General features: G+C 39.3%; 1 protein-coding gene across 2 annotated transcripts in view; it reads right to left on the reverse strand.

Annotated features, from left to right (window-relative positions):
- Positions 1 to 218: 218 nt before the first annotated feature.
- Positions 219 to 24690, reverse strand: part of LOC107699101 (regulating synaptic membrane exocytosis protein 1-like) — an 87825-nt gene continuing 63353 nt past the window's right edge. For both annotated transcript variants that reach the window (XM_016500273.1, XM_016500274.1), the window contains 17 exons: positions 24228 to 24341; positions 23721 to 23783; positions 23288 to 23365; positions 21408 to 21527; positions 20582 to 20671; positions 20144 to 20227; positions 19451 to 19557; positions 19144 to 19182; positions 17271 to 17386; positions 17014 to 17174; positions 15963 to 16115; positions 7965 to 8182; positions 5153 to 5303; positions 4043 to 4149; positions 3436 to 3537; positions 3099 to 3238; positions 219 to 2887 (listed from right to left, as the gene is read on the reverse strand). In XM_016500273.1, coding sequence (XP_016355759.1) covers positions 2669 to 2887; positions 3099 to 3238; positions 3436 to 3537; positions 4043 to 4149; positions 5153 to 5303; positions 7965 to 8182; positions 15963 to 16115; positions 17014 to 17174; positions 17271 to 17386; positions 19144 to 19182; positions 19451 to 19557; positions 20144 to 20227; positions 20582 to 20671; positions 21408 to 21527; positions 23288 to 23365; positions 23721 to 23783; positions 24228 to 24341 — 2062 coding nt within the window. In that variant the 3' untranslated portion in view covers positions 219 to 2668. The remainder of the gene's footprint in view (positions 2888 to 3098; positions 3239 to 3435; positions 3538 to 4042; positions 4150 to 5152; positions 5304 to 7964; positions 8183 to 15962; positions 16116 to 17013; positions 17175 to 17270; positions 17387 to 19143; positions 19183 to 19450; positions 19558 to 20143; positions 20228 to 20581; positions 20672 to 21407; positions 21528 to 23287; positions 23366 to 23720; positions 23784 to 24227; positions 24342 to 24690) is intronic.

Below are 24690 nucleotides of genomic sequence, written 5' to 3' on the forward strand. Positions count from 1 at the left end.
AAATCAGACAAGTTGCCACCAGTTAGAAAAGGGCTTCTCAAAAAACAAGAAAAATTAGGCTCTTTTTTAAAATAAAATAAATTTAGAAATAAAATAAAATATGGTAAAAATAAAATAACCTTTTCATTTTGAGGAAATGTTATGGAATTATTTTCATGATCAATCACCACTGTCACTTCTCTTTTGTGACAATCTTTTTTTCTTTTTTTTTTTTTTTTTTTTTTTAAATATAAAACATACACATCGTATGAGCCACACCTGTATACAAACAGAAATGTTGCAGTGAATACTTTTTCTTTTTCATAATCTCAGTGGAACACATACTAGAAGTTGTAAACAGTCAGCATTGTTTTTCCCCTCTACCCAAGAACTGATCAAGTAAAATAAACTCCTGTCTCTCATGAAGAAAAACAATCAAAATTTTCTGATAGCAGAGGTGAAGAATTTGGCTCGAAAACACAGAGAAAATGTTGATCTGGCTACAGCTTTAGAGCGGAGTGGTTCAGCCCTCTAAAAGTGACAGTGAGAGCTCTAGATTTGGACCCATATGATAAGAAAGGTGTCCGCTCAGCGGTCCCTTATATTGGGATGGTTGTTCTTAAAATTAAGCCTTGGCCCCTTTGCAAATATGGCTTAACCACATGGTCATCTCATATTTACAACACATGTGCTAATAAGTCTCTGTGCATCTACATTTATATTTATTATGGATATTGTTATGTATGTATGATATATTTTTGACATTTCCTGTTTTGATATTGGTATACTCTTGAATAACTTGATGGGATGTATACACATTTTCTAGGTTATTTTCTGTGGTTTTGAGGTAAATTATGATACAGTAAAATGTGTAAAACATGAGGGAGGTTAGTTTTTGTTCAGTGTTACAGTACAGCACATTTTCCCTTAAGGGATATAAAAGACAAAAAAGCAATAATCAAAAACTTGAAAAAAGAAAAAAAAAATGTTCCAACATTCAGCACCGGATGGAGGACATGAACTAGTTTTTTAGCTGATCTGAAAAGTCTGAGTGAAAGCAAATGGCTTCATTTTCTTGGTTTATCTCTTATATTCAAGTACAAGCAAACTGTACAGGTACATGCAACATACAAGCTGGCCTACAGTATGTTGAACTATCACATATCTATTTCTGTTACTTTTTAACATTTGTGTAGTCTGTTTTACAAAAATGTGCATGCAGCTGGGAACTGATCTGAGTCATGCTGCTCCACTGCACTGGAGGGAGGGGCCAGTGGCCTGATAGATGATTGGTGTTTATGCTCGTGATGGAAAAATCAGATTGGTCACTTCAACATTTACAGAGACACACAAGAGGAATTTGCATTTGCACGACTCTTTTCTCTCTTTTCTGTAAAGTACACAAAGTAGAAATGAAATTAACAAGCTAGTTGGCTTGATTTTATTTTTTAGATATTTTTTAATCCGATTTTTTAAATTTGAAAATCAAGCTTTTGTGCTTTATGCTTTATGTGCAAGGGCTTGGGCCAATCGTGTGACCTCAGAGTGATACAATAAAAGTTGAAAGTGGCTTTTGCTAAACCACATATACTAAAAAGAGAAATATGCATCTACACAAACACTTACCATCAAACAAAGTTAAAAAGTTAGTTTAGTGTCCGAAAAACTCTATGTATCAAGATTTACTCGACAGATGAAAACATGATTGTATAGATTTCCTTTACCAAAGACCGTAAATTGGAAAATGTACAAGTACACAAATATGTTTATCTTGGTACATGGTGTTTTTCATGAACTAAATATCTACTTTTTAATAGCATTTAATGATAAGTGTAAATATCTAAAAATCGAATTCAGTTCACTGGATAAGATGTTGTATTGCAACGTACTGTAGATTAATGTAATAGTTTCAGTTAATAAAAGTAAATAAAAATGTGCAAAGAAATGTGTATTTTTCCAGATACTTTGTCTTCGATTTCTTTTTTTTAGCATTTCCTGTCATTTTCACAGTACACTGGACAACACAAACCTCTTGTTTATCGTAAAACGTGCTAGAGATGTTAAAAAAAGCTAAATAAATAAAAAAAAGATTCTAGACGAGAGCGGCCTCCGTTAGCTGTCACAAACTTTGAGAACAGAGGTACTTTTTGGAGGAAATAGACCATGGCTTTGGGTCCTCCAGGTTTAGGCACCAAGAAAGGCCCTGTCCTTCCAGACAACCTCCCCAGGGGACGCCCTACGTCTTTCAAGTTCCTGACCGTTCACTATCAGTACAAACAGGGTTTAGACAGGGCCTCGACTGAAGCCCCACAATCCCTTGGTCAGAGGTCACCTTTGTTTTTGGGTTGATACATTCTGATGCTCTGTTAAAACCTAGCTAATGTAGATTTCAATGAAGACTTGACTGAATATCACCCTGCTTTCTATGTTGCCCTAAAGCGGTGCTTCCCACATGCTAGTGTAGAGAGCCCTAAGTCTCACGCAACAAACAGTGAGAGAAACAAATGACTTCGTTTAGGACAAACAAATTTGGCAGAACACGGGCTACCCACAAAGAGGAAAACAAAAACAATGTCACAGAAGTGATTGTCAGATTTGAACAAAGGTTTGTGTTATTTCATCGCATTTCCTGCCTGGCTCTTATTGTTGTTCCGTTGTCTTTCAGACTGTGCTTTATATTATTAGTCCACTACGATCGAACCCCCGCAGGTGCCGGTGAACTGTCCAGGGATGACTGAGAAGCACGTCGAGTTAGAGAGGCAAGAGTTGGGTCGACTAGGGAAGAAGGCGGGAAAAGTTTGTACCAGCCAATCACATTGCTGGAGAGGTCCAGCTCCTCTAGTAGGATTTGTGCAACTCCCATGAAGGATTTGTGGTCCATTCGCCCATAATCTCCCCAGACAATTACCTAATAGGATGAAAATCAACAGATTCATCAGTGGATGGCCCTCTCAGGTCACATAATCAAAGTTAATAATATCTAATCCCACGAATGTGATCCATTTAAACTAGACACGCAGCCCTTCAATGCCATTTTCTCACAGAAGTCTCGTTCAGCTGCCTCATCAACTGGATTGAAACTACATGTTGAAAAAAGACCAATAAACCACATGACTCACTTGTAACACTTTACCCTGTGGACTTTCTTCAAACTGCAGCGTTTGCTGGTACAGCGGGTCGAGTGTCTTGCGTGCAATTTTTGTCTTCTTCTTAGCTACATACGCCCCGTTGTGTAGAAGATAGACTTTGACATATGGAGCTATGTAAAGAATGAATCAAATTAGGCAGATATTAACAATGTATACTGACATTAGTCAGTAGACTAGCGCTGATAAATCTGACTGCTTTTTGTATCAGCTAGAACTGCTTGATGAGTTATATGCTGGCTGAGTAATAAGATACATATGGAGCTTGAATCACATGCAGTGAGTTCAGAATAGAGCAGAAGTGACTCACCGGGGAGTGATTTGGACCCTGGTTTTTGGATGAGACCTCGTGCTCTTATCACCTCCACCTCCAGCTGGCCTTTCTTATTCACCATGCCAATCTGAATGTCACCTGGATATCACAGAATATGCAAGTAAAACCAACTACTAAAAATATAAATTTTATTTAAATGGTACATTTGCTTAATGCATTTACTCAACTGGTTCATGCAAAAAACATTATTGACATACTGCGGTTTCCATAAGCAGTTATTTTTCTTATTTTGTACTGAAATATGTAAGTGAATTAGGGATGTAAATTTCATGTATTTAGTATAATTACAAGTACAGAAATAATAATACAACAAAACTAAATTCTAAATTCTTTCTATTCATCTACCTCAATAATATAATGTCTGAAATTACATTGGTGCCTTTTTTCAACAAATATTTATATATGCAATCAATTAATTAAATTAAATTCATAAAATTAATCACAATCAATAGCATATATAATTATGTATAATGAATTAAGATTTGTAAACAACTTACAGCAAATGGGAAAGGATAGTATGCTACAAGGGAGAAAGAGTTTTTAGAAAAAAATTTAAAAACTTCACAAAAAAATAAAATCTTACCAATTGCTGGTGTGGCAAGGGTTTGTCGACCAACTAATTGAGCAGGGCCCAGTCCATCCAGGAAGTCACTGAATTGAGTCTCGACTCGAACTGCTGGGAAGATTGGACTGACCAAAACAAACATTGATAAGAAATACTGCAGGTGTTGTTCTTTCTAACTTTTTAAGGAAATTTAAGGATGGAATACACTACATGACTTTTAAAATCTGAATAGATTTTTAAAACACTAGGCATCATACACTTAGCGACTTTGTGAATAGTGACAAAGGAAAACTGGCCATCATACACTAAATGACTGAGGATCATTCACTACCAGACTTTCAAGTTGTTCTGATCACAACAAACTCACGCAGAAATGTTCAGGAGATGAAACAACATGTGAAAACAACGTGTTCTAAAACTGTCTGTTTCTAAAAAAAAAAGTCTGTGACCATCATACACTACTCAATTTTCTACGGAATCTGTCAACTCCACTCTGCAGACTGGCTCTGACTTTCGGCAACTAGCATCGACTTATCTAAACTGTAAATCTGGGGAAAATCGGGGCAAAAATCATGTAGTGTATTCCAGCCTTTATTAATCAGATCTGAGAGTTTTGGAGAGAAAAAAATCAATGTTTAATCGGTCTTGTTTTAATGATCAATGTACCCAAAGTATTGTAGGTTTGTATGCAGGCATTTTGTTCCCACAAACTGAACAGCTTTTTTTTTTAATGGCATAATGGCAATGCCTGACTGACGTTTGTCATGGTAACAGGAAGGACACTTAAGGAGGCTGCTATCTCTAGACAATAATAATCTTGGTTTAAGATGGGGAAAATATGAAAAATGTAAAATTATGTTGGATCATTATAAATACAGAAACAGGAAATTGCTCCAAATGACCCATATTTTAGGACAGCCATGTACATACAAGAACTGGCTATTGGTATGAAATGATAACAAGAACAAATGTTTCCATGTTGTTTTAGAGAATATGCAACAGATGTTCGGAAAAATGCATCACCAATGCAGTGCAATATACAAAAAAAAAAAATTCTCATGGGGGAATTCCTGCATATATTTAAATGTATGCCAGATTTGATTACTAATAAAGCACAAGGAAACTTACCTGCCCTCTGAGTTGTAGCTGTTCATGCTTCCATTGTTGGATTCACGGCTGGGTTGACGACTCATATTCCTCTGCAATTCCACAGCCATTCCCGTCTCCTGACTGCGCTGGATCGTCCCTTGACTGCCCTTTGACTTCTTATTGGATGCCTCTGAAGATGGACAGATTTCACAAACAATCAGGAAAAGAGACTTTTAAGAGTAGTTTGTATCATTCATTTTAGAGGAAAAAAACGGAGAAATCAGTATCTCTCTCTCACATGATTTTCTGTGATAAAGTTTTAAAAAGTTGGATCAATGTCCTCTCTAAACAATACTGGTCAAGCTGCACACTATCTCTTCACTACACTACATCCTTTTTGATGTTAAAAGCACACAGCAAAATAATTTGACAGTGCTTGTAGCTCCCACCGGGATGGACGCAAACTGTACTGCATTAACCACCCCCCTTTATCTCTCTTAAAAACAAGGGCATGTCTCCTCATCCTGAATCCCTTTTTGTCTGCTTACATAAAACAGAGAGAACAAAATGCAGTTCCCCCGGAGGACTTAGACTCCTCTAATGTGCTTTCAAGACTTTTTCAAAAGGAACAAGCTCTGTGGCAGTGACAAGAGTCGCCTGATGAAAAATCTTATTATACCAAACAATGCAGAGTAAGTCCTGACATCTGAAAGCACTAAAATGGCCACAGGTGCCCTTTTGAAAAGACGCTGTTCATGTTTGATGAGGACAAACCATAGCTAAAGCATAAACTTGAACTCGTAGCAAGATACTAATCAAGACAAATGCTGAATTCGGAACCACACACTCTCTTACTACTCTTACTATTTTCACCGTATTGTTATATGGCAGAAATAGTAGGAGTAGTATGCTTGTACGCAATTCTGAATTCAGCATAAGTGAAACAGGAAAGGTAGGCTTAAAATGCAGTGCCATAAACACTGAGTGACCTCTTGTGTTGTCTAGCAATAATACTTAAAATAGAAATCTTGAAAACATTTATATGAACTGGTTTCCAAGGCTCATTGGCCAAAATGCGCCTATTCTGTCATTTCTGCAAATTATATTACATTGCTTCTTGCACATTTCACAACACTTTCAGACTGAAATGTGCAATAAAAATTGGTGATAAAAGCGTGTTCAATTTTTTTCCGAAACAGATGAATGTGAATGTGGCAACATTTTTTTTTATGTTGGTTATTATATGTATGTTGTCCAGTGATTGGCGCTAAAAGGTTAATGCTTTATTGCTTTTGAAAGTACAATAAACCTAACCAACAGCGTTATCAAAAGAAAATGTGAGATAAAAACACATTTGCTAAGGCAACCATGCCATTATCACTGGCTTCTACAAGACTTCGAGCTCTTTTATCGTGACGTGTTTCACGGGTCTAGTCCTTGATTGCTAAGTTTACTACATACATATCGAGTTGATTTTCTGAAAATGTATTAGATTACAAATCATGCACAATGGTAAAAATGTTTTGAGGTCATAACATTGTATTGTGCAAGGAACCATGTGAAAATAAGTCTTATTTAATCTACCCCTGTTGTCATAAGTTTGAAAAGGAATAGTTATTGGTGTTTTACTACCACTAGTGTTTATTTCAGCTGGAAAATGCAGTGAATTATATTTATAGGCATGTTTTTGGAAACAAAAATGTAGGTAGAGGCAAATTGTTTCAATGAGCATATGTTGTGTCAAAAATTTGATTTTATGTGACTAAATCAGCCTGACCACATTAGGTTAGACCAATACAAAGAAATTTCTCTGAGTCAGATCAAGTAGAAATTCTAAAGTTTACAAATGTGTTACATTTGTTTTAATTATTGTGCTTAAAAATAAATAAAATCTCATTTTTAATTCACATAAAAATTTAAATAGGGAATAAAATAACAGGATGAGTTTTTTTTTTTTAGATTTAAAGTCCCCATGAAATCAAAATTAAAGTTTTTTGGGTGTTAGTATCAATATGTTAGTCTTGAGGTTTTCTATAAGGCAATGTGCTCCAAAACAGTGACAAAATTCGCATTTAGAAGATATAAGCATTCAAAGCTTGCAGTTCGTCACTTCCGCCAAAACGGCTCAACGATTTTTTTGACGTCACATCGTACTTCAGCTTCTCATCAAACTTTCTGTCCAATCAAATGCTCTCTAGAATCTGAAGCGCCCGCCCCCTACACTATAAAATAGACGCTGAAGCCGTGGCTGAAATCGGTCACTTGTCCACAGAATTAGTATTTTCTGTACAGTGAATGGCACGTAGTGCACTATATAGGGGACAGGGAACGATTCAAACAGTGTAAATATGCTTTCCATTGAGAAAAAAAGAAGTCTGGTTTTGCGCTGTGTCACGCTAACCACCGCACCGCACACACACTCTGCTCCGGTCCAGAGACACGATAGCACGGAGCGGATCACATGCGCGAGCCGGCGCAGACCACAAAATGTATCGGAGCTATTTGAATTCTATACAGAATGCTATATTTTATAGCAATATGGATGAGATTGTGGCTGGCATACCCTGTCAAATGCGGCTTTACGCAGCTCAACGGCTCTGAACGGCTTTAGCCCAAGCTGTGATATAAACGAACGCTATTGGCTATTTTAAAAAGGGGCGGGGCTGCTTGATATGTCCCGCCCTGTCTTCCTGTTTCAGTTAAAATGACGTCAACACATAGAGTAACGCTGCGTGTTTCTAAGCATTTCAGGGGACCTTTAAATGCACTGTGGCATTATTGGTTAATATAACACATAATGCCCAGTTGGCCTTGGTTACATCAGCAGAAAGGAGTAGCTACAGACACTAACCTGTTTGACTGATCTGTGAGGTGCTTCGGCTGCGACGGTTTCCCACGATAGCCACGAATCGAGCATTGAGACTGGAGCGACGTTTTTTTGCTCCGGTTCCGACTGTTCCCAGGGCAGTGTCAGACTGGCTGCCGTCTGTTCGCTCAGTTGCGTTGATGTCACCGCTAACACTTGTGCTCTTTAGCATATTTCGACCAGATGAGGTTCTGACTTGACGACTGTAAGCAAGTAAAAATGAGATGAACAGCTGAGACAAATTAGTTGATACAGTATATAAAGGTAAGACACTAACTGACACTAAACAGACACTAACTGTTGAAAATTATATTGAAAATGCTTTATTCTTTTTGAGGTGTACTAAAATAACTAAAATAATATTATTAAAAAAAAACTTTTTTGGGTGCCCCTAGCATTTGCCTATTTTGCCTATGCGATGGGCCGGCCCTGAAAATCAGTCTCCTTAAAATCACTTGACAAAGCACAGTTTTATTTCCTGTTTTCCTGATTGATGTGCTTCTTGAAAAAGTGGGGCGGCACTCCACATCACATTTTGATCCGTTTCTTTAGAAGACATACAGTACAGTACAGTACAGTTTTAAAGTATATGTCTGTCTAAAGTGAATTATCTGTCTTATGTGAATTAAGTTTAGGAGTACACTATCATATAGATAGTTTTAAAGGGAACGTTTCGGGTTACTTGACTGTAACCCTGTTCCCTGAAAAAGGGGGAACGAGATGCTGCGTTTCAATAACGCTGATGAGAACATTCTTTGTTCGACCGGTTGTGAAGCACGTGTGCGAACACCCAAGAATTGGCTTATATAACCTCGGTGGGTGACGTCATTTGATTACATGCACCTGCAGGTTATAAATAGACGTGAAATGGACATAACTTCAGGTTAAACCCTTGTCTGAAGAGACGCTCAGTCACACCTACAGTGGGGCATTGAGGCGCAGCATCTCGTTCCCGCTTTTTCAGGGAACAGTGTTACAGTCAAGTAACCTGAGACGTTCCCTATCAAAAGCTACTCGATGCTGCGTTTCAATAACGCTGATGGGAACGAGAATACCAAAGCCGCTGCACTGGAAGTGTCTGGACCCCCCAAGGTTGTGTAGTGTGTGCACAAACATTGAAGAGGTCTCAGACATGACTCTGGGATGTTGACTCAAGGACACGCGAGCCCGGAGTAGCATGGAGTAGCTTACTCCTAGATGTGAAGCTTGACCATGCACCCCGTAGGCTAGGGCAATAGCATCCCTCACCCAATGTGACATTGTTTGCTTAGTGGCAGCTGCCCCCGGTTGCGGCCCTCCTAGCATATGAAAAGCTGCTAGTGTGGTGGACGTAAATCTGAAGAGCATGTACTGGACACAGTAAATGAAGTCTTTCTTGCTCCGGTGTCATGAACGGCGGAGGGCAGAAGGCTTCAAGAACCACCGGATGTATGGTCGAGAATGGAACTTTTGGAAGATAATTAGGGTGAGGATGCAAAATAGCTTTGATCAGCCCAGGGGCAAAGTCTAGGCAGGATGGTGAGACTGACAGAGCCTGCAAATCCCCATCTCTCTTCAGATAATAATAGCCATTAGAAAAACCATCTTTAGGGTCAGAAACCTGACAGGTGCTGACTCTAGTGGGTCGAAAGGGGCGTCGACCAGACCCTCTAAACTATAGAATCTGACAAATGTGTGCGGAGAGGACCAGCCTGCCGCATCACACACTTGCTGCAAGGGGACACCTCTTGCTAAAGCCGTAGAAGATGCAACCCCCCTGGTTGAATGGGCCGTAACTCCTAGAGGCGAAGCTTGACCACGCACCTCGTAGGCTAGGGCAATAGCATCCCTCACCCAATGTGACATTGTTTGCTTAGTGGCAGCTGCCCCCGGTTGCGGCCCTCCTAGCATATGAAAAGCTGCTAGTGTGGTGGACGTAAATCTGAAGAGCATGTACTGGACACAGTAAATGAAGTCTTTCTTGCTCCGGTGTCATGAACGGCGGAGGGCAGAAGGCTTCAAGAACGACCGGATGTATGGTCGAGAATGGAACTTTCGGAAGATAATTAGGGTGAGGATGCAAAATAGCTTTGACCAGCCCAGGGGCAAAGTCTAGGCAGGATGGCGCGACTGACAGAGCCTGCAAATCCCCAATTCTCTTCAGAGAAGTAATAGCCATTAGAAAAACCATCTTTAGGGTCAGAAACCTGACAGGTGCTGACTCTAGTGGCTTGAAAGGGGTGTCAACCAGACCCTCGAGCACTACAGCTAAGTCCCATGAAGGGACTGCCGCTCTAGTGTGAGGCCTCAACCGCTTGGCTGCAACGAATGAAGCGGGCAACTAGAGGGTGCTTTCCCACAGAAACCCCATCAATCAGAGCATGGCAAGCCGAAATAGCGGCCACATAGGTTCTAAGAATACCAGGACATGTGCCTGAGGACAGTTTCTCTAGCAGAAACTCCAGCACTGAAACAATTTGGCAGTGAACTGGGTCTGCATGGTGTGTCATACACCAACTTTCGAAAACACGCCATCTGAGGGCATAACTTCTTCTAGTGGAGGGAGCCCTAGCACTTAGAATAGTCTCTACTATGTCGGCTGGAAGCCCAGCATCTCTTAGTTGGTCCCCCTCAGAGGCCAGACATGAAGATTCCAGAGCTTGGGCTGGGGATGAAACACTGTCCCCTGTGCCTGAGAGAGAAGATCCCTCCTGACCGGAATCACCCACAGTGAGCCGTCGAGGAGGGATATTAGATCTGAGAACCACACTCTGGTCGGCCAACGGGGCGCTATCAGTAAGAGGTGAAGCCCTTGTTGACGGACTTTGGCCAGGACTCCCGGGAGCAGAGTGATCGTGGGAAATGTGTAAAGACGCAGTCTGGGCCATGTATGGGCCATCACGTCCAAACCCAGGGGAGCTGGAGGAGTCAGAGAGAAGTAGAGGGGACATTGTGCTGTCTCCTGCGAAGCAAAGAAGTCCACCTCTGCTTCGTAAAATTTTTTCCCAGATTTGACGGACTACTTCGGGGTGGAGTTTCCATTCCCCGTATGTCACAGCTTGTCTGGACAGCAAGTCTGCTCCCACTTTCATATGCCTGGGGATGTAAATCATCCTGAGGGACAGTAACTTGTCCTGTGCCCAAAGCAGAACCTGCTGTGCTAGCCTGTTCAGGCGGCGCGAACGCAGTCCGCCCTGGCGATTTATGTAAGAAACTACCGCAGTGTTGTCCACCTGCACTAGGACATGGCAGCCTCTTAACTACTAAAGGAAGTATTTCAGGGCCCGAAATAGAGCCATCATTTCGAGGCAATTGATGTGCCAGTCGAGAAGATGACCTCTCCAGATCTCTTGGGCTGGACGGCCATCTAAGACCGCACCCCAACCCGTGAGGGAAGCGTTTGTCATTAGCATCTTGCGATGACAACACGTGCCTAGAGTGGGACCCAAAGTCGTACGTAACCCTTATTTGCCTCTGGGGATTGGCCCTTGGATGAAATCCCCTGGCTCTGAGCCATAACTGAAATGATCTCATGTGCAGGAGGCCCAAAGGTATCACCGTGGATGCAGCTGCCATGAGACCTAGACCCCTTTGAAAGTAATGAACTGTAACTTTCTGGCCTAGCTTGATGTTTTTTAGGGTGTTTAGAATGGATCCGACCCGTGCAGGAGACAGCTGTGTCCGCATGGGGATCGAATCCCATACAACCCCCAAATACATTGTCCTCTGAGCAGGAGAGAGAACGCTTTTCTTGGCATTGAGTCTCAACCCCAGAGATTCGAGATGAGCTAGGACAACATCCCGATGTCGAAGCGCTAGCTCCTGAGACTGAGCCAAAATCAGCCAGTCGTCTATGTAATTTAAAATGCGGATGCCCTGGAGTCGTAGAGGAGCCAGAGCTGCATCCTTGAATTTTGTGTATGTGCGGGGTGACAAGGCTAGGCCGATTGGAATAACCCGATACAGGTAAGCTTCGCCCCCGAAAGCGAACCTCAGGAACTTCCTGTGTTGTGGCAAGATCTCTATGTGAAAATATGCGTCCTTGAGATCGATCGTCACAAACCAATCACCTAGTTGGATCTGAGACACAATCATCCTGATTGTCAACATTTTGAAATTTGTTCTGAGGTAGCGGCTCAACCCGCGAAGATCTAAAATTGGACACAACCCCCCATCTTTCTTGGGAACCAGAAAATACCGACTGTAATAGCCTGACTCTCTGTCTGGCAGGGGAACACGTTCTATGGTCCCTTTGTCCAGCAGAGCTTGCAATTCCTGTGTCAACAAATGCACTCGTTCCGGTTTCACAGAAGTGGAGACCACGCCATTGAAACGCGGAGGACAATATGCAAACTGAATCCTGTAGCCGTTCCCTACAGTCCTTTCAACCCATGGAGAGATATTTGGCAGTAGCTTCCACGCTGCCAGTTTCTCTGAAAGGGGCACTAGTTTTGACACTTCACTTTGTTGGGGGGATGTTAGATGTCCGGCGTCCCGAAACGTGGCAGGAGGCAACTGAACACGTAACATTTCGCTGGAGGCTGCTGCTCCCTGAAAAACCAGTGGCGGCAGAGATTGTACAGTGGCCCCCTGAGGGTGCTAGGAAGGAGCCTCTACTCTCTGTTGGAACTTTTTGCGCTCCTCCCCACGGTTCCAGGCGCTCGACCCTGTTCGTCCTCAGATCCGGCTTCTTGCTTGGCTGCTGAGAGCGGCAAGCCGCTCCCCAGTCCCTTCGAGGGAGCACACGGCTCGCCACACTCTCCTTCTGCGACTCTCGCCACCGGCCTGGGTTGGGGCTAGGTGAGCGACAGCCCCGACGCCTCAGCACGGTGTTGGAGAAACTTATCAAAAGCCTCTGCGTGTCTCCCGGAACCTACTGACGACCGTATTCATGGAGTCGCCAAATAGGCCGGAAGGAGACGCAGGGGCATCAAGGAGGTACACCTTGTCCCTATCCTTGATGCCCGTGAGGTTGAGCCACAGGTGTCTATATATGGCAACCATAGCAGCCATAGAACGGCCAGTGGCACGGGCTGTCTGCTTGGTCGCACAAAGAGACAGATCCGTGGCTCAGCGCAGCTCTGAAAACGCCTCCTCACTAATGCTCCCGCCCGTGCTCAGGTCCTTCAGCAGAACGGCCATGGTGTGCAGGGCAGCACCAGCCTGACCCGCTGCTTGAAATGCCTTCCCCACCAGCGAGGATGTTAATCTGCAAGGCTTGGTGGGGAGAGTTGGCTTCTTGAGTGACAATGAACTCCCAGGGGAGAGATAGCCTGCAAAAGTCTCTTCCCCTTGAGGCATTGTCACCTGCGTCTTAGCACCCACGATAGTGGAAGAAATCGACGTCATGGGTACAAATTTGTGCGAGGAGTATGGCTTACTCCAACTCGCAGTGCTCACACTCAGCGTCCTCGAGGGCACAAGCTGCGTGCTCTTCCCCGAGGCACTCCAAGCAATAACCATGTGGATCGTCGTCAGGGATTACTTGAACAGAGGGTGGCAAGCATCTACTAACTGACGAACTAGACATGGTCTACTTTTTTTTTTTTTTTAAACAAAGAAACAACGGTGAAACGCTGGAATCAATGCACACACACAATGCGGTCTCTGAAGACAAGAAAACCTGAAGGTATGTCTGTTTCACGTCTGTTTATAACCTGCAGGTGCACGTAATCAAATGACGTCACCCACCGAGGTTATTTAAGCAAATTCTTGGCGTGTTGGCACACGTGCTTCACAATCGGTCGAACAAAGAATGTTCTCATCAGCATTATTGAAACGCAGCATCAAGAGTAGCTTTTGATAGGGAACACAGTGACTAAAAGATTCAAAAGTGTAATTTTGCTTAATGAGGTTCTTAAAACTAGATTTACATTTGAGTTAACAGAACTGTGTTAATTAAACAGCAACATTTATGGTTTATTTGTTCGAACTGTCTATATTATGACACAGCAGAACACTTTGACAGTGCAGCCATGTCCTCTGCTGCCCCCTGGGGGTTCGGAGGAGCTGCCGTGTGTCTGCACCCTCTGACGGATTCAAGGTACTGCAGGACTGTCCAGTTGCACTCTCCCCATCATCTCCACACCCTAACCCCCTCTCTGCTGGACATAGGGTGGGGATAGGAAGTAAGGAGGCGGGTCTCTCTTCCATAGGCTGGAGGGTAGTGACAGAGGGGTGAGCAGACAGGGGTGTTGGTTTGGGAGGATCCAGTGCTGACTCAGTATTCAAGCATGGGATGTATGAGGTGAGGCATGCAAAGAGGGCTCTGATACACACAATACAATACACAGGACACACATTTACACAGACACAGAGAGTGGGATGTAAATGAAGCAGAAATACAAACAAATAAAATCAAACAGCATGCACAATGAACCTCTCAAACTACATGTAGTGTAAAGGATAATTTTAAGACAGCAGAGAAGAATTTCTTCACTATTTTTAACAACATTTTGCCTTCACAAGCTCATTTTAAAGGTTAACAAATATTTCATAGTCAATTTATATATCAAAAATGGCATGCATTGTAATCATACAAAATTAGCTTTATAAAATAGTTTTAAATGTTGTTAAGTTTGTCACACTAGGCAACTTCCCAAAATGATTTCACGTCAAATACCTATGTTTCTTTGAACCAAGCAGACTTCATTCAAATTGATATTTGGTGTGTGGCTTCAAATTGATCAGAAACATTGAAGATATAATTGGTTTGTAAAGCCCAAAGATGTCAGAAAAGAGAGAGGAAAAGAATCGATAGAATGTTCGTGATTCCAAAAACAATGTCCGATTAAAGATACCAACTCAAAACAGTCCTACCATCATTGTGAAGTTTTTCTAACCCATTTAAGGCATTTGGTTATATGTTTATGATATGTATTGATTCTGCTTATCCACTTTGGCCATACCATTTTTCTAGTGCCTCTATAGTCAAGAACAGTAATTTTTTATTTGTATACAGAACTATTCACAATTTATGTGATTTTGTAGCATCTTTAAAGAAAATCATAATGTCTTAAACTGTGGCAAGGACAAAAACTAAAATTTTAGATGTTTAAGATGTGGAGGGGGAAAAGCCTCAAGAAGAACCAGACTTAGCTGGAGGAGCATATACTAAATAATGTCTGTCAATGTCTATTATAGTTACTTAGAATGTGTAATACAAGTTAAGTGTTTATTAAATAATTGTAATGATTTTTTTTTCAATAAGTCAAAGTTTAAAATTTTAAAAACATTTCAAGGAGTACTGGATTATTAATAATTTAATAATTAATATAACAATTACATTTTTTTTTTTCATTTTACATTTACATTTATGTAGTTTATCTTTTTCATTATATGCTTTTATCTGAAGTGACATAATTGCATTCAAGGTATACTTATTTATCAACTCATGCACTCTACGGGAATAAAACCCATAACCTTGGCATTGTTAATGACATGCTCTAGGCCAGGAATGCTATTTTTTTTCTTATCATTGTCATTGCCTCCTTTCTATGTAAATGTGTCTTATTATAGAATGTGCCATGTTCACAAAAGTAAGTTTGCACTATTACCAACCATGGTATGCAGGTGGTAAATGGAATTTCATTTAAGAGAGATGTTTGCCTACATTTTCTAGTGGTCATGGCAGCAGTAATTCATCAAATGAGGATCAAATGTTGGAGAAGAACTGGGCACATGTCCAGATGTGCGGTGTGGTTGAGCATGCTTTTTACATTTTAAAGAGCCGACAACGGAATTTGGATTGCTGGGATCACACAGTCCCAGTGAAGTATGATTGATTGCGGTAGTCTGCCGGCCAGCAAGATGAGAAGATTTGTTGAGTAATTTTCTATGTGCTGTTTGCAAAGTTCTTTTAGCAAATTAGATGGTAAAACAATGCAGAAAGTGTATGTAAATAACCAGCGCTATCAGCAGAAGTAAGACAATAAGGTAAGGAAAAACGTTTATTCGGTGGTGGTTAAGGTGAAGACTTGGGCAGGGGGAGCTGGTCCCTGTTACCTCACATCTCCAGCCACCGTATGACGCCTGCGTTTAAGCTCCTCAGAGAAACGTCTCTTTCCCAGACTCCTCCTGTTGTCTGTTCCATTCACCCCCCATGAAATCCTTCTCTCCTTCTTTTCATCTCCTTTACAACTCTCCAACGACTTCGACCTTTGACCCCCAATGCAATATGCATGCATGCAATAGAGCACAAGCCGTAATAGCAAGAAAAGTAAATCATGCAGAAAATAAAAATGTCACAAGCCATGCAGAAGACAGACAGTTAAGAGCATGCAAATGTCAACACACCACTAATAACAAAAAAGAAATATCACAACCTGAGGACACACATAAGTTTTTTGTGACCTGAATTGAATAATTGCTGCTTTGTATAGAATAATGAAAAATTTTTACTAGGGAGAAATATTATGATTGTTGTAGAGGGAGATAAATAAGCATTGCAAGTGAACATTGATGTAATTTTGAGGTGATGGAACAGAATATGATTTTTTTTTCAGAGAAAGGAAAAATAGCAGAGCGCTAAAGAGAGAGAAAGAGTAAAAAGTACAAAAACGTTTACTGTCATGTCCTATACACATATTAAGTATGTGTGAATTCTGACCTAAGTCTTATCTTCACGGACTTAGGCTGAATATACCTAGTGGGTGTGTAGGGTATAAATTCAATCCAAATTTTTAACCCCAATTGTCAAATAAATATATAAATAAACAAACAAACAACTTGTAGTCATCTATTACATTGTTAATTTAAGGTAACTACTTTTTAATTACTTTTATCACATTGACTTTAATAGGATAATCTTGTATCATATTGATTTAAAAATAAAAAGAGACAAACAAAAGTTTATATGTCTGATTTGTGTAGCTTGTGTTGTTAATATCAGCGTTAATATTTAATATCACACTATCATTTTTTAGACCTTGTATTATGTTGCATTTTTTAATAAAGTTAACGGCCACTATCAATTTATAGTTATCCTATTTTTAAACAGTTTATCACACTTGCGGAGTGTTACATTTGGATCCCGTGTGTTTCTTAATAGGCTAACCTGATTCTCCCATGTGGTCTCTCAGACTGAATGGACATGTAGCTGGTGGCACTCAGTCGTGAGGCACTGCTGGCATGGGAGATGGCTGATGCATCGCTTATGTCACTGTCTGATGACCTTGCAGACATGTTATCACAACTACTCCTCTGATCCTTATACATCTAAACCATCAATGAAAAAAGAATTAGCGACCTGCCATACATAACAGCACTGCCAGACACATGAGTTGGAGGCCTAAAAAGCCGTTTTACACTCACATCTCTCCTGTTTTTGAGCTCTGCCTCTGGGTCGGGACCAGAGCTGGCATAAGAGGCCGGCCGATGGGAATGTACTCTCATTTGCAACTGACGAGCCCGCTCTTCCACTGCTAGAGCTGCATCAAGACAGAAAGGGGAAAAAAGCAGAAAAATGGAAGAGGGGACAAAGCAATCTCATTTAAAGTAGCACAAAAACAGTGTTAATTAAAAATGAAATAAGAACATTTGGACAACAGTCGACATCTCTGCCTGTGAACAAACAGTATTTTTTGCTGCAATGTTACTTTTGGTGGAAATGAATGTTAAGTCTTCTCTGCTTGAAAATCCAACCCCTTAACTGTCACCGTTAAGCCTGTGGGACGCTTGGTGCTCTTTTTTGTTGTCCTTTTTCTCTATCAAATCTTTAAGTAATCAGCATAAATTATATATAATTTTAAATTCACCATCAAGATTCATCCTGTGAAAACCATTTTGAAATCAGACATTGCGTTACCATGGAAATGGTACTTTAAAATCTTTTGGTGGTCTCCTCCCCCTTAGCGGTGGTGTCAACTGTCATATTACAAAATGCATTACGGTCTTTTAGAATCAAACCTTTTTATAATCTTGACAAAAAAAATATAATTGGAAAGGTCTGAGTCTCAGGATTCCATATTTGGTGGTTATTTTGAATAGAAGTAATACTGACAGAGAAATCTAGACATTTCTGACAGAAAAAATGCATTTAAAAAATTCAATGGAGTTTGGATGGCACCCGGTATATCAACATCAAATTTTGACCATAACTTACTGAGACATAAGGCTTTAATTTTATACCAATTTTAGAGTAAAACCTGTTTTGTAAAATATTTATTATATATAAAATATAATAAAATTATTAGTGCATTTTCTTTACAGAACATTTAAACTTCTATAACTTTTTGATACTTGAATGTTTTGAAAAAAGTCCACTTTTGAAAAATCTTTAAAAAGAGACCAACCTTAGGTCTGTATTCCAAAGTGTTCATAAATTACAATAATTTAAGTTTGGATAATGCACGTTCATGCCTATTTAAAAAAATGGGGGGTGACAGTTACAGGTGAATAGGATAAAAAAAATGGATTATCAACATACTTCTCCAGTTGACTGATTACAGAACAATTGTTTTTTATTACAAGTTTTATTAAAAGTTCAAATATGTAAATGGGCATTATGTGCATATTTGCATATTTTCCAGAATAGAAAATCTGCACACTGGATAAAGCCAGGTACAAAATTCCTGTTTGAATTTGTTGACATATTAAAGTGATTTTGGATTTCTATAAATCAGAAAATACTGAAAAGAAAAAAAAAAATCATGTTTTTAGGAATAAAATGTTATATAAATCAAGTGAATGTTATATGAGCAAATCCCTTTGTAAAAACCTTAGGAATATAGATTCAAATATGTATGTAAATGCTGCTTTTTTAAGATGATGTATTGTAATTGAAATCTACAAATGCAAACAGATAATAAAATAAACACTTAAATGTATATATAGATGTATATTGGATGTTTTCTTTCCACTAGTCTGAAAGAAGACATGTTATGGAAGCAAATAAAGCCCAAAATCACAAAATCAACCATGGTTTTGCCTGTAGCATCTACATTTTGGAACAATAGTAACTGGTTTCTAACAGGTCCAAACGGTTCATTAGTTGGTTCACGCAGGCAAATCATCTTTGACCAAGAACAAACCATCTAAAGATGGTCAGCCTGTTTTTGGAACAAAATGGCTGGTTGACAAGCAAATAACCAACTTGGTTGAGTTACTATATGTTCCAAATATTGTGGAGTTTTGGACAAGCATGTGATCAATTCTAGGGCAAAATGCAGAGAATGGAATGAGATACCTGAGTTAGGTTTCTCCTCAGGTTTACTGTTGACATGGTCTTCATTAAGATGGGGTTGAAGGAATGAGAAATGGCATGAGAAGAGACAGAAAGGAGTAAGGTAGAAAGATCAACAACTTGTTGACCACATGGAAAAAAAGGCTACGGATACAGGAGCCATGATATTATATGGCATTTATAAAGGCAACTGGCACTGGAGATTGATGGGTTTTGGGTGTGAATTTGGATGGTACCAGCATTCCAGATTACTGCTATCTGATTTTGTGAGTATTTAGAAAGAGAGAGAGAGAGAGAATGAATTGCTTACCTTGCTCTATACTGCTGCTCTTTGCAGGGAGCTGTGGTAGCTGTCTGCCCCTGTGCCCTAATGACGTGGTTCCTGCCGGGGAATAATGTCCACCATGCGGAAGTTCTCTGGGAAGAGAGAGATTTTGTAGGAAAGTAGAAAAATGGACTGATTACTACTTTGCATTAGATGAACAATTTTAAAATGTTATTAAAATATTGTATTTAATTGTACTACATTATGTACTGTGATTACAGAAGCACAAGAAAGCAGATTTGAGATTTGGAGGTGAAATTAGTCATTTTTTATTGTCGACTTTTTACGATTAGGACATCACAGTAAGCAGTAGTTCGCAAAATAAAGCAGGTACAGGTACAGCCAAGCTGTGAGGGGCTCCCAGCATGCACCTGTCAGCTCGTGGGGAGTTAGGGCAGGAACCCCCTAAGTTGGTCTGGCCAAAGGGCCTGAGGGGAGGCTCTCTCCTCCTCCTGCCACCCCTGAGGATAGAGGTGGGCTGGAGTCTAAACACAGCCATAGCAGAAAAGGGCAAGGGCAAAAAGATAATATGTAATGAAATAACAAAAACTCAGACATCTGAAATGGGTAAACCAATAACAAACAAAGGTAAAAATAGTGAATAAGAATAAATTGACATAGAAAACAAATACAGATAAGTGATAAAGAGATGTTTAAAGGGTTATGATGAGATCTCACCTGCCGCCATCAATGGTTTTCTTGTTAGCTATCTGACAGCTTGGCCTATCCAAATTGCCAGAATGCCTGTGAGATGGAAAATGACTAATCCAGAAAACAAACAGAGTGGGAAAAACAAAAACAAAAGGAGGAATGTAGGAAGCTAAATGGAAAGACATTATGGAGTTCAAGGCCAGGTGGTGCTTCTTTGACTTGTTTCTTTGAAACAGTTACAGAAAAGGATGGTGAAAACACTTATGAAACTCGTGTATTAAATAAATGTATGTATTAGTTTTCAATTGTAATATATTTTAAAATGCAAATCTGAACTTTCATCAGTCTTAACTGTTTGACACCACACTTTTGAAACGTTGCATAGACACTACATCCTGGCACAGTTTGGCTGTGGAGTACGAATAGTGTACTTGTAGGTACTGATTTCCTTTTGTTTTCACATACCTTTCTCTTTCTGGTGAGTGGAAGTTTGACTCTGGTCTCAAACAAGTCGTGCTGGCACTTCTTATTCTGTCTAATGAAGGCTGAAGATCACTGGAAGGAAAGACGGAAGGAAGGAAGGAAGGAAGGAAGGAAGGAAAGAAAGAAAGAAAGAAAGAAAGAAAGAAAGTACAGTATTAATCATAATGAATATATACATTATTAACCAACATGGTACAGTAACAGTAGGGTCAGTGTGTCCTTTAGCCACTGAACAGATCAATCGTTTTGCAGTGTGTTTTGAAGGTACTTGCACTTGAAACCCTTAAAATCATAAAATGAGTGTAAAGGGTTTATTGTTTCATTTTAAAAAGACAGATAGGACCGTTTGCAAATGTTCTGTTCTCTTCCTCTACTAACATAAATATTACACTGGAAAAAAATGGTAACCTAAAAATGGCTACATCAAAATTAACTGGTTAAAGTAACAAATATTATATAATATCGCTGAATCAACCTAAATACCTTAACTTATACCAACAAAACTACTTTATATGGGTCATGTAGAATATCATGTAGAAATATCTCTTTAAAGTAACCACTTTTTGCAGTGTACTTTATATTACTTTTTTTTTTTAATTCTCAGACTATTAACATAGTAATAGGGGAGGGGGTGCCATCAGTATTATACAGATAAGGCATATTATAATTGTAATAGTTGTTTGCTGCTTTGATTTCTCAGGCATATATACTTGTGGCTTTTCCAGGACAACACACAAGATTTTAATTGCTCACTGCTCCTTCTCACTTGCTATTGATTGTTATCTGGTTTGGATTTCGGGCGCCTTACCCAGAGCTGACCTCATCTGTGAACCTGAGAACACGCTGTGGAATGGCACTAAGAGGGATAACGCCATCCCTCTCTGTTCGCCGGGACGGTTTGTTCTTTAAGCATGCAGGGAGGGTAGAGCTTAGCATGGGAAGAAACAAAGAAATAAACAAAAGCATGCATAACAGACATAAAAAGAAAGTAAAAATCAACTAAAAAAATGAAGCAAAAGAAGAGAGGGGCTTTACATATGTGAACGTCATAAGAAAGGAAATTACTAATGCTCTCAGTTTAATATCTAGATCTAGAAGCCATCTCTGTGATTGGGGTTGCCAACTTCAGAAGAGGACAATAAGGGACACTCTCGGGTTCTTTACAGGAAAATAAGAAACAGCATAAGGTGTCATGCTGTTGTGTACACGTGTGTCTGCAGCTATGTATGTCTCAAGACTCTGATGACTGAATTAAATGCTAAAATGAATCTGTGATATAATATCTGTGATATTACTGACATAAATAGCAGCTGTAAAATTCAATTAATCTGAATATCATACTGAAGAGTTGCAGCTCCAATCCCCCTTAAATACAGGACAGAATGTGTAAGCTATTGTTTTCTGTGTTTATACTAACATAATAAAGTTAAACAATATCACGCGTAAAAGTGCTATTTTGCCTGAATATCAACACGATTGCAAATGTCATATATTTACTTATTTAATAGTTCAATAAACAACGAGTCAATTATATTAAGAGAACATTTTTAGAGACAGCTATGTTAATTTTGACTGTTTTTGACAGTTTTAGTTCCAAACAAAGCAGAACAGTTGAATCTTCCAGCAACACACAGTGTTTCGTTCATGAATGATTCAGCATTTTTGAACAAATCGGGTGAATCAATGATTCAATGACCCTTTCATAAAGACAGTGGTTACTTACTTCCTTCATGAATGAATCAGCCGGTTTGAATGAATTGGGTGAATTAAATATTTTAGAATTAATACTTGTTGGCAGTTTTAATATTGCTGATGATTAGATGAGAGAAAGCGTAAGGAGAAAAAATTGTTTAATGTGTTAATACTTGAAATGTGTAAAACAAGTGCATGTGTTATTTTAAATTACTCTGTTATTTCAAAATGTAGATAAATGCATATTACTAAAAATGCTTCAGTTGTGTCTAGAGAAACAATATATGTTGTTTATAGACCAATGACATCAAAACCCTCACTAATTACTTGATGTTTGATATATGTTAATGAATGCTAATAAGAGTAATTCCTCCAATTTAGCTCATTTGTGGTCACTGAATTTTCATGCCAAGCTTATCTTAAACCAGATTAAAGCATACACTCAATGCAAACTTTATAATTAAGTATCTTATAATCTAAAAACTGAACACTAGGATTGGAATCAGCAGGGACCTGGTGATATAATATTTTATTGATATTTGGGCCATGATAACATAACAGTTTGATTCTTTATCTTTAGTGTATATTTATTCCAAATTGTGATATATTGCATCTTCTGCTCACTTGAACTGTGGTGTTTTACTTAAATATATATTGATATTTGATTATACTGAATTTTGGTTAAAAATATTAGTATGCATTTATTAACAAAGCAACAGCAATTTTGCAGACTGGTGGTTGGTGGACAATTATAATATGCATATTATATTACTACAAACACAATTGCTTTTAAGGGAAAACATTGTAAACTACAGTACAGAGATACAACACAAAGAAAGGGAGGGGAAACAATGTCTGTAATGACTGAAACAGCACACAAATCATACTAAGCAGAGGAACATTTAAATTTACTGCAAGGGTCTGAAAGTTTTCACTAACAGTATGGGAATCTGCTCAAGCACAACAATGATACTCAGGCAATTTCAACTAGCTTACCTGTACATTTCTTTATGTATACCATTCACTAACAAGGGCATCTTTGGGGGAAGTGTGTTACAGTGCCTAGCTAATTTCCTAATTACATTAGCACAAACAAGCAGGCATCAAAAAGAGCAAAAAAAAAGAAAAGAAAGAAAAGAAAATCATAAGCAAACACAAAAAATCTTTTCAATTGTTTAACATGGCAGGTATAGACAACGGATGAAAAAATGACTGTAAATAGAGATTTCATGTAAATTCTTAAAAGGAAAATGAACTCAAAAGATGCTTGAATCAGGCACAAAATAAAAAAGTCTTGGTCTAAATTCTCCTATTATATTTATCGCCATAAGTTTTGTATGCTCTAAAATTGTCAAGAAACATAGAAAACAAGGCATTCTGGGATACAGGTAACTCAAAGTGGCAGCTCATTCACAGCTCTTTTTTTTACCTGTTTGTATGCAGGCACTCAGCACTCCCACCTCGGATTGATCTGTTCATCTCCAGGACCTCGCTAAGGTTGCCATGGTGATGGTGACACATTGACAGTTTGACAACCAAACATAAAAGAAAAGTAAAAGGATGGTGAGGAAAAAGAAAGAAAGAAAAAAAAACCGGAATATGTATAGAAAATGATAGACATGTATTTAGCAATATTTGTACTATTATTAATGGGAATGAACTAAAAACTATGACTGTTAGTCATATTAGTAGTATTAGTATTTAGTAGAGCAACAGCATAAAACATTTTGTTGACACAATATGAAAATCACATCAAATTCTGTTTCTAAAACATCAAACGTTCCTGATGCTATTTATCATGAATAGTAAAAAGATCCAGGTGTGAATAAAAACAGTTTCAATATAGCTAAAGCACACAATTATGTAAAGTGCTGCAGTGCTTTCCACAAACACACGCATTTTTATATATGCATTTGGAGCACTAAAATAGCAATACCTGTCCTCTGAATATTCATAGTCAGAATCTCCAGAGCGATGTTCCTGGTGGGAGTCATGGTAGCAAGAGGGAGAGTAGGAATGATGGCAGTTTTTGTGGATCTCATCCAGACTCCTGATAAGAGGATGAAGGGTGATGAGTCTTACATTAAACATAAATCATCGTCTAGAGCAGTGTTTCCCAACCGGGGTGCCGTCTGTCGAGAGCAGGGGTGCCGTGTAAAAAATCCTTTTTAATATTTTTAAATTGCTAAAATGTTCAAAAAAGTATCTATTATATAATATCCATTTCTGATGTCGCCAATAATTAGAGATGCACCAAAATTTCGGCTGCCGAAAATGAGTTCACCGCTCAGGTTTCACTTTCACGTGGTGTGACGCTCTGCGTATTATCCCGCTCTATGTGTGCGCTCCGCTCAGTCGCTCCACTCGTATACCGTTCATGCTCATCGGAACAGCAAAGT

Source organism: Sinocyclocheilus anshuiensis, unplaced genomic scaffold (genome assembly GCF_001515605.1).
Source record: "Sinocyclocheilus anshuiensis isolate Anshui unplaced genomic scaffold, SAMN03320099.WGS_v1.1 scaffold94, whole genome shotgun sequence".
NCBI classification, from domain to species: Eukaryota; Metazoa; Chordata; class Actinopteri; order Cypriniformes; family Cyprinidae; genus Sinocyclocheilus; species Sinocyclocheilus anshuiensis.